The 10157-nt window shown below is 37.1% G+C and overlaps 1 protein-coding gene across 1 annotated transcript; it reads right to left on the bottom strand.

Annotated features, from left to right (window-relative positions):
* Positions 1 to 3628: 3628 nt before the first annotated feature.
* On the bottom strand, positions 3629 to 4501 carry LOC118843235 (vomeronasal type-1 receptor 3-like). Its single transcript, XM_036750751.1, has one exon. It carries the CDS (start codon positions 4499 to 4501, stop codon positions 3629 to 3631), a length of 873 nt encoding a protein of 290 aa, XP_036606646.1.
* Between the last annotated feature and the right edge of the window lie 5656 nt (positions 4502 to 10157).

The following is a 10157-nucleotide window of genomic DNA, read 5'->3' as shown; positions in this document are numbered from 1 at the left end:
TTTATTTGCTCTGTTTATAAAATGTATGCTTGTGATTTCTGTTTGTATTCTCTCTGAAGTTCAGGATGCTGGCTTTTCCCCCTGAACTAAGTGAATGGTATATGTATGTTTAATTAAAGTAGGATTGTTAACCCCTTAAAGTTGCTTTCCTTAGAAAAGCAGATCAAAAGACCTGTGCTGGTAGCTCTTCTGTGTGCTTCAACAGCTGCTAGCAACATTGTTGTTACAAAAGTTTACAGAAATTAATTTAAAAATATATTAATTCTAACAATCATAGTAGATTTATATCAGTCATGCCAGAATGCTAAAACATTAGGAAATAATTAACATAATTCATCATATTAAAATGAAATCATTCAAAATGACTATGCAAATGGATGGACTTAGAATAGATTATATGAATAGACTCAGAAAAATTTTGACAAAGTATGACTTTTATTTATGCTAAAAATCCTACAAATTATAAGCAGAAAATGATTTTTAAATAGTTTTATACAATTTTTATTTAAGACCAGAAAGTAGCATTATATTCAATGCAAAAAGAGAGAGCTTTTGCAAGTATAGGAGAAAGTTAAAGTGATTCATTTTCCTCGATGTTATTTGACATAGTTATAGAAATATTAGCAACAGGAGTAAGATACTGGAGTAGGGAGTTTCCTCAATTCAGTAAGAAAAGGTTCTTTATGGAAATAAAGAATAACTTAAATATCTGAAATAATATTCTCTGTTAATGGCTTGGCCATACCAACATCCTGCAAATGATAGTACTCCCAAAATTTGGTTATAGCTATGTTAGATGAAAAAATTTCCAAAGGGTAACGAAACAGATCTGGGCAAAGAAATAAAATTCTTCTGAAGGAACAAAGATTTAGAATATCAAAGTTATAATGAAGAAGTATAGGAATGGAAAGGGAATAGGACTTCTAGATCTCAAATTTATTATCAAGCATTGCCAATAAAGGTAATTTGGTAGTAGTTGAAAACTAGAAAAAGATATTATACACATGTTATACAGAAGCAAATCAGTACAATCACCTAGGGTTTGAGCAATCCAGAGTTCTCAGCTATTGGGGCAAGAACTCACAATTTACTAAAAACTTTTGGGAAAACTGGAAGATAATCTGCAAGAAACTAGATATAGACCAATATTTCATATCATAAACTAAGATAAGCTTAAAATACATACATGAGTTAAACATCAACGGTGACATTGCAAGCAAATTGTGCCACATGGAAGAAATTACCTCTCCATTCTATAAATAAGGGAAAAATTTGTGACCAAACAAGAGACAGAGAGGTCCAGGAGGTTAAAATGGATAATTCTGATTACATAAAATTAAAAAAGTTTTTGCATAAGCAAAACAAATACTGTTAAATTTAGGGAAAAAGCTAGAAACTGGTAAAAATTCTTGCTGCATTTTTCTCTGATAAAGTCTAAATTTAAAGATGTATAGGGAAGTGAGTTAAAATGACAAGAAAAACAGCCATTCCTCTGTTGACAAATGGTAAATGGGTAGATTTTAGTGGAAGAAAACCAAACTATCAATAGCCATATGAAAACATATTCTAAATCACTAAATTAGAGAATCACAAGTGAAAACAACTAAAATACTATCTCGCACCTATCAGTTTGGCTAAGATGACAAAAAAGAAAAATGACACATACTGGGAGGCTGTAGGTAAAATAGTTAGTAAAGCTGTGAACTAATCCAAACATTCTGAAATGCAATTTGGAACAATGACCCCCAAAGGTATTAAATTGTGCATAATCTTTAGCAATACTGCTACTAGTTCTATACCCCCAAAGAGATCAAGAAAAGAGCTCAAGGACCCACATGTACAAAAATAGTACCTTTTTTGTCGTGGCAAAAATGGGAAATGGAGGGGATATCCGTCAAGCGAGGGGGTAATGGCTGAAAAAGTAAATGAGAAGGAACAGCAAGAAAGGGATGGTTTCATTAAAACTGGGGAAGACTTGTATGAATGATTGCAAAGTGAAATGGGCAGATACAGGATAACCATTTATTGTAGCTTTATTGTAAAGATACAAAATTTATCAAATTTGAAAGATTTAGTAATTATGATTAATACAATTACCAACAATAATTTCAAAGGACTCATAATGAAATGTGCCTTACATGTCCAGATAGATAACAGAAGGATTTAGAGTGCAAAATAAAGGATAATTGTTTTCTTCCCTTTCTTCCTTCATCCCTTAGTCTCTCACTTCCTCTTTTTTTTACACATGGACATGGCTAATGTATATGTGTATATGTCTATATGTTTGTAATGGATTTTGTTTCTCTTTCCTTCTCAATTGTCAGGGGAAGAGAAGGAGGCAAAAAGAGAATTCAAAGAGAACGCAGAACTAAAAATAAAACAGAAAGGAAATTAAGAAATAGAAAAGGAGATATGATGAACAGATTACATAATCATGAATTAGAAATAATTGAACTCAATAATTCAGTGTTCAGTAAAATAGAAAACACAAATTTCCTACGAAAGAAATGCCTGACAAGAACAGTAAGAAAAACTAGAAAGTAATATAGATCATATAAAAAATGAGAAGGAAAACAACTTCTATACCCATATACTACGGGTAAGGGGTGAATTCTCAACCAAACTAAAGATAAAGCCAATTGCAAAGAAAAAATAGAAAATTTTGATTATAGGTAGAACATTTTTTTTGCTCACTCATTCACTTCCAGAATGATCTTCATGGGTTGATTTTTTTCTGATCGTGTCTATCCCAAGGTTGTTGAAACCTGGTAGATTAACATTTTGTTTAGTGTTCATACACTGGGGATTTGATGGAGCACTTATTCAGATAGCAGGTTTAACTTAGATAAGTTTGCTCATACCCCATGTGTAGGGAATGGCCACAGTATTACAAAATAAGATGAAATGTAAATAGGAACACAAGTTGTTTTTTTTTCGCATTGGTTCAAAAATCAACCTCAGAAGGAAAAGATGGAGTTCACATGGCAAGATAGCAGTTCATGCAAATAAAAGCTGGAGATTTTTATTGCTTAAAAGCTCAAAATGAGTCACCTGCATGGTGTGGTAGCCACAAAAGATAATTCACTCATAGACTTCCATAAGAGAAGCATGGTATCAAGGCCTAGGTAGATGTGATAAGTCTATTACTCTCTGTACCAGCCAAACTACATATGAAGTACCATTTTAAGTTCTTGAAAGGCTGGAACACATCAGGAAGAAGGTACCCAGAAGAGTAAGTGTTCTTCTGATTATATTAGGATCACTTGAAGGGAATGGAGAAGTGAAGCTTGGAAGAGAGAACATTAAATGGGAACATCGTAGCCATCTTCAAGTATTTGAAGAGATATCACATGCAAGAAAAATGAAACTTATCCACAAAGGCATCCTTCCTTCTGTATGGATTTTGCTATAGGATCTCTGAGGTCTCTTTAAACTCTGCTGTGACTTTGATATTATCATCATGAGATTCTGGTCTTATTTTATCTTTCTAGATTAGAAGTCTCAGTTCTTCATAGTTTCAGGAACATTCAGGAGGCAGGTAGTGTTAGAAGCCAGTATGTTCTGCTGATATCTCTATAGTTAAAATTGAGGCAAATGTGAGAATGGGGATTTTTCTTTGCCCAGACAATCAGGGAGTCCTGAGAGCTCTGGGGATTAATACGAAGGGAGTGATGGTTGGGTAACATAGCGACAAGAAGATAGAAGTAGACAACATCCAGGGAGATTTTTGATCAAAATAACTGAGAAAAAGAGCAAAAATGGTGGTGAGTACATAAAAGCTGACAAATGTGCTCATCAGTAAAAGGATGGTTTGTGTGGCTCTGATCTCTGGGTACCTTCTGGGTGAGAGTTTGGTGCTTCGAATATGTTGGACATGCTGGTGGTGTTTGTGTAGGAGAAGCACCATGTAGCCACTGGCCAAAACCATGAGCCCCAAACAGAGCACATTTCGCAAAGTGGTTGTTATCACATAAACATTCATGATGTGTTTTGAAGTACAGTACACAAAATCAAATGCATTTGTAATGTTGCTGCCACTTCTTGGGCCTCTTGCACTTACTGGTACAGGAATTTCTATCAGCAGATTGAAGATCCAACATAAGAGATAGGAAGGAGTGATCTGTTGTGTGGCTCTAACTTTGAATTCTGACCACACGAAATTCCTGGGGCTGAGAGTGATGGCTTGGACAGTACACAGGAGGCAAGTCAGAGAAATTGAAAGGCCCTCACTCACTTTGCCAAGGTAAAATACAACTTTACACCCAACATCATCCAGGAAATAGTTGCACCCCAAACCGTGCAATGTTTGTGGGACTCCCTTGCTAAGAAGCATGGTGGAGTTCACCAAGCTCAGCTGGATAAATATAAGAGTTAAAGAATTTATCCTGTGTCTAACAAGGACATCTAAAACATAAAAGGTAAAGAAGAAGAAGTTTCCTATAATACCTACTGTGGTCGCAGCAAGAAATGCAATCCCAAGGCAAATGTTTCTAAGAAGCATTCAATGTGTCTTAAGAAGAAAAATTTAAGTAGAAAAAAACAGAGAACACAAAAAAAGCTGTGTGATTATTCTAATTTGGAGTATTATTTCTTCCTCGTTCCTATAACTTTGTCAATGGATATTCCAATTTTAGGAAAGTAGGAAAGTTATGCTTCTCTTTTCTTGCTCAAACCCTTATTTATCAGTTCCTCTAACTCAGGCCAATGTGGGGAGCAGGAGGTAGAGCTGAATTCAATTATGGACACTGGGGATTTTTATTGAATTGTAATTTTTATATTTATAACTACTCAAGGTAAAAATCAACATTCTGCCATTCCAACCACTGATTCTCCTTATTGAGTTCTGCAGATCAAGTTAATGAAGAACCAAATCAGTCCGAAACAGACACCAATGATCTTTGTGTAGTCCTGTTGTGTGAAGGGAATAAGAAGAAAAGGGAAAAGAACTATGAGTCAATCTCATAGTAAGGAGTATAAAGATTATGATATTACCATTTGTTCTTCATCTTAAAATTATGGAATATTAGTAGGAAGGGATCTTTGGGGTCTTCCAATCCAGTGATGTCAAACTCGAATAGAAATGGATCCTTGCAGGTTGCATATTGAATTAGAAAACTGTAAATAAACACTGTTTTGTATTGCATTTTTATTCATTTCTATTAAGCACTTCCCAACTACATATCTATTGTTTTCAGGCCACATGTAAATATTTTGCTGGATGAATGGGGCCTGTGGAGTGCAAGTTTTATACCTCAGTCCTAGTGCAACTTTTACCTTAACCATAACTTCTGTCTACATCTATCTTTTTTATGTCCCTCACCCCCTAAAGGAGTATTCTAGACATAATGTGCACTTAACCAGTTTGATTGTATTGCTTAGAAGTTAAGTTGAGATTTTCCTTGTGTAACCCCTCCTCCTCTGGACTATCTGCTCAGTTTGATTTTTCACTCATGGGTTGAGATATCCAGAGGGTCACTGTGGTGATCAGAGTTTTTAAATCTTTCAAAGTTGTTTGTCTTTACAATATTGTCATTGGATAATTTTTTCTCTGGCTCTGCTTACTTCATTTTGCAGTGATTCATACAAGTCTTCCTTGGGTTCTATGAAAAAGTTCCTTGTGTGATTTCTTATATTACAATATTTTTATATCAACTTTGAGTACAATAACATGTTCAACCATTCCACAAATGATGGGAATCTTCTCAGTTTCCAATTCTTTGCCCCCATAAAAAGAGCTGCCAGCAATGTTTTTGTTGTACATATGAGTTATTCCTCTTTCTTTGATCTCTTTACACCTAGTAGTAGTAATTCTGTACCAAAGAGGATGTGCACAGTTTAGGAAATTTCTCAGCATTATTCCAAATTGCTTTTGAGAAGGGCTGGTCCAAGTTGCAACTCCATCAACAGCAGGGACCATCTCCAGTCTTCCTGATCTGTGTCTTGCCACTGGATTCAAATGTCTCCTGTCCGGGCCTGGCTCTCAGCACAGGAGCCATTCCCTCTTCGTCAAGGCTCCCACCTACTGCAGCAGGGCAGAGGCCACAGAAGGCAAAGCCCATCACACTTGAGTTAAGCATAGAGGAGGAGAAGCTGCCCCCAGCAATCATGGAACAAACTGCCTTCTTGATATTTTTCACACTGGAATGTTCTGCCTCTTTACCTGTACTTACTATCCTTTTCATTCAGCTTAAGTTCTCCTTTTTGCAGTAAGATTTTTCTGGCTCCCCCTTTCCTTAGTGCCTTCCTTTTGAGGTTACCTTCCACCTAACTTGTGTAATCTTGTTTCTATATAGCATGTTGTCTAATACATTGGAAGAATTCTTCAAGGGCAGAGACGCTGTTTTGCCATTTTTTGTTTGACCCATATCAAGCATTAAATAGAGACATGTTTCCTAGATGATTTATGCCTGTGACACAGTCTGATGATCACTTTGACAAAGTAGATTAAGGGAACATTCCTAAAACTCGGAATGCAAGTTCCTTGAGCAAGGGAGCTGTCTCTTTTTTTCTTATATTTTCACTACTTGGCACATAGAAGGACTTCAGATGTTTTAGAGCTGTTGTTGATTTGTACTGATAAAGGGAGTTTTCTCATTGAGTTCCCTACACCAATCAAATCACAACTCTGGACCAAATGTGTCTGCACCTGAGAACAGACACATTTTCTTTCTAATCATATATACCTCTTGTTTTCATCCCTACATTTTAGGAGCAGTTTTGATGATGTAGAGAGGATTCAGGGGTGTGAATACAGGATGATGAATGAGCTCTAGGTCATTCCATAGGAATAGCAGGTGAAAGAATTGTAGATGTGTTACCTGGAGAAGAGAAGACTTTCTGGGTGGGGTATGTTTGCTGTCTTCTAGCATTTGAAGGGCTGTCAAGTGGAAGAGGTATTAGACTTCTGTTTTGCTCCAGGAATAAGCACCAGGAGACTTGAAAGGTACAGAGATGTTGATTTAGGCTTGATGGAAGGGGGGAAACTGTCTAAAAATTAGACCTAGCATGAGGTGGGATGTGCTTTTGTTCAAAGTGGGGTTTTGCCCTTGCTAGAGGTCTCCAAACAAAAGTTTCAAAGAAGAATGACCACTTATCTGGTGTGCTGCAGATGAGATTATTACTCAAGTATAGATTGGAGATGTTTGCTGAGATCTCTTCCAATTCAGAGATTCTCTTCTTTACACATTCATAATGAATGAATGAAAGAAAATTGTCTTGCTGTGTTCAAGACCATCCTAAGGAATAAGGATACAAATACTAATACTTGTCTTCTAGATCTTGTATTTTAATAGCAAGAGAGAACTCACATAAGGACCAGAGCAAAGTTTGAGTGTCTTTTCTCCCTATGAAGTCCCAGGTGAAGCGGGCTGGTGTGCCTGTCTGACTTCACCAGGATTAACTAGGATATAAACCATTGTAATAATATGTCTGGGGGCTGTTCTGAGAATGGAGTCATTTTAGCATCCCTTTTTTCCTTCCCCAGCTTGTTCAACACTGAAATGTTTTCCACATAGACATCCATTTCCATGGCACAGAATTCCTGGAATCCGGGAAGCTCAAAGGTGATTGGGACCTCAGATGGCAACTGGTCTACACCATTCAGCATATAGCCCTTCTACAGTATTATCTAGTTTATGCTTGAAGGCTTCTAGCATTGAAGAACCCATGACACCTCATTCCTCTTTGAGAAAGTTTTAACTAGTTGGATGCTTTCCCTTCTATTAGATGGAAATCTGCCTATCTATATTATATATATATGTATACATATATGTATACATATATTGCTCCTAGTTCTACCTAGTGGCATCACCTTAATAAAGTATAATCTCTTTTCCATAATACAATTATTCAAATCCTCAAATATCAATTGTCATATCTAGCAGCTAGTTGGTCAAGAACACTGGACTTTCCGTAACAAAGATCTGAGTTTAAACCCTACTTTAGCCACTCATTACTTGTATGATTCTTAGCAATCCACTTCACTTTGCTTTGCCTCAGTTTTCTCATCTGTAAAATGAGGATACAAATAGCATCTGCTGGTTGTGAGGATCAAATGAGGTAGGTGCTGTCAAGCTGTTTGGAAATCTTTAATTCTATAGAAACATTAATTGTTTTTAATTATCTTTATCTTGTCATCTCTTCTTGGGTTAAAATTCCCTTTTTCATGACATTACATTGGTGGCAGGGTCAGTACATAGACGATGCTTATTCCCTCACCCTCCTGTCCAACCTTCTTAAATAAACTCCTCTTTTCAATCCCAAAGGACTCATCACCTCATTTTCTGTTATGCTCTGATCAGGGAGTAGGAAAAAGGAACTTGTTTCCAGTTTCAGGAATATCTCCTTATGCAACACAAGTTTCACGTAGCAGAATCACACAGTATGAGACTTTGAAGGGACCTCAGAACCATCTGATCAAAACGCTATGTGAAAGGACTACCCCTATATGTCAGAATGCAAATGCATAAAGGGACATGCCTTTTTCCTTCTTGTGCTTTGCACAAAGACCCTTAGCAAATGCTTATAAAATTCACAATGAGATTTGAAGTCTTATTGATTCTGTGTCCATAAAATCTATCATTTTTAAGAAATAGTCATTACATAATTCAAGCCACTATTACTTCTTGCCTCAACCATTGCATCTTTATCCTAAGTGGCCAATAAACTTCTAGTCTCTCCAATTTGTACTCCAAGTGTTCTCAAAATAATCTTAAATGAGGGCCTGACCACATCATTTTTCCCCTGAGAAAGAAACTTCAGTGGCTTCATATACATATTCCTCATATTGGCATTGAAAGTCCATAACTGTCAGGCTCCAGCCTGCCTTCCCAGGATTTTACTCTTCTTCACACTTTCTGTATTCCAGCCAAATTTGTTGCTTGCTCTTCCATAAACTTAGCACTCTCTCTGATGCTTCTGTGCTTTTGTACAGGCTATCACCTTGTTGTGGGATGAATTCTACCCTCACCTCTGTTTTGCCTTAGTCCCTCATCCAGCCTCCCCTCTGCAACCACTTAAGCCCAGCACCAACTTTGCAGGGTTGTTGTGAGGATCAAATGAGATCATATTTGTAAAGGAGCTTGTTCCCTTTTACTTTCTCCCTTACCTATGCCCTCCATCAGCCCTAATCCATGCTACCTGCCTCTATCTGTCTCCTACCTCCAGACTCTTATTCCTCTGATCTAGGGCCTTCTTATTGAGCCTTGAGTCAGGCCCAGATTCTTGCCACCCACTTGTGCCCTCTGTCTTTAACTTTCTCCATCCTGCCACCAAATCCACATCCTAATATAACTCCCACAGGCTGTAGCTTTGCCTATTCTTGTCTAATGTGAGGCACCTGCCATTAGTTTAGAACTAAGGACCTTTAAGAATCTCATTACTTAGTGCTGACCTTAATCAACCTCTCTCTACTGAAATTCTCAACTCATTCTTCAATGATTAGCATACTACTTTCCTAATACCTGTGCTTTTCAATGCCCAGCTGCTAATGTACAAACTCAACTCTCCATACCTAGTTGTTCACTCGCTCCTCAACACAATATCACACTTTCTTCTCCCTCCTTTTCCCAGCAATACCTCACTCTATATCTACATACTTCCACTATGCTCTCCGAAATGCTTGCTCCATAATTTAAAATAAAACTTCCTTTCATCTTAAACTTTTTACTTCATCACTCATCCTATCTTCTGGTACCCACTGACAATAACTCCCTCTTGAAGACCTTGCATTCTTGGCTACTTTTTCTAAAACTCATTGCACTTTCATTTATACCTTGCAGCTCACTGGAGTTCAAATACTTCTTGCTGCCTACTGCCACTTCCAGATTTTCTTTCTACCACTCTTGCATAGCAACCGGTCCTCTGTTGACGTTCTTTTTATTCAAATTATGCAGATCCTGGTGACCATTATTTATTTACCCCCAGGATATTTTTTTTCCTTCCTCAGTGATTTTAATAATTGGTTTATAGTCTTTTGCTCTATTCCAAATCATGCCCTCTCAATAAGGGACTTGAACAGACATATTGATGCTCTATCAAATATCCTAACCTCCTGATTCCTAAACCTGCTCATTTCCCATATCCTTCTTCTCCTCTCTACGTTAACCATACACACAGATGGCCACCCCTTTGATCTTGCCATCATCTATAAAAGGCTG

Source organism: Trichosurus vulpecula, chromosome 1 (assembly GCF_011100635.1).
Source record: "Trichosurus vulpecula isolate mTriVul1 chromosome 1, mTriVul1.pri, whole genome shotgun sequence".
Lineage (NCBI taxonomy): Eukaryota > Metazoa > Chordata > Mammalia > Diprotodontia > Phalangeridae > Trichosurus > Trichosurus vulpecula.
Note: the sequence above shows the minus strand (reverse complement) of the source record. Positions and strands in the feature narration are given on the sequence as shown.

Coding starts and splice junctions, on each gene's coding strand:
- LOC118843235 (XM_036750751.1), bottom strand. CDS start 4,501: ATGCTTCTTAGAAACATTTGCCTTGGGATTGCATTTCTTGCTGCGACC.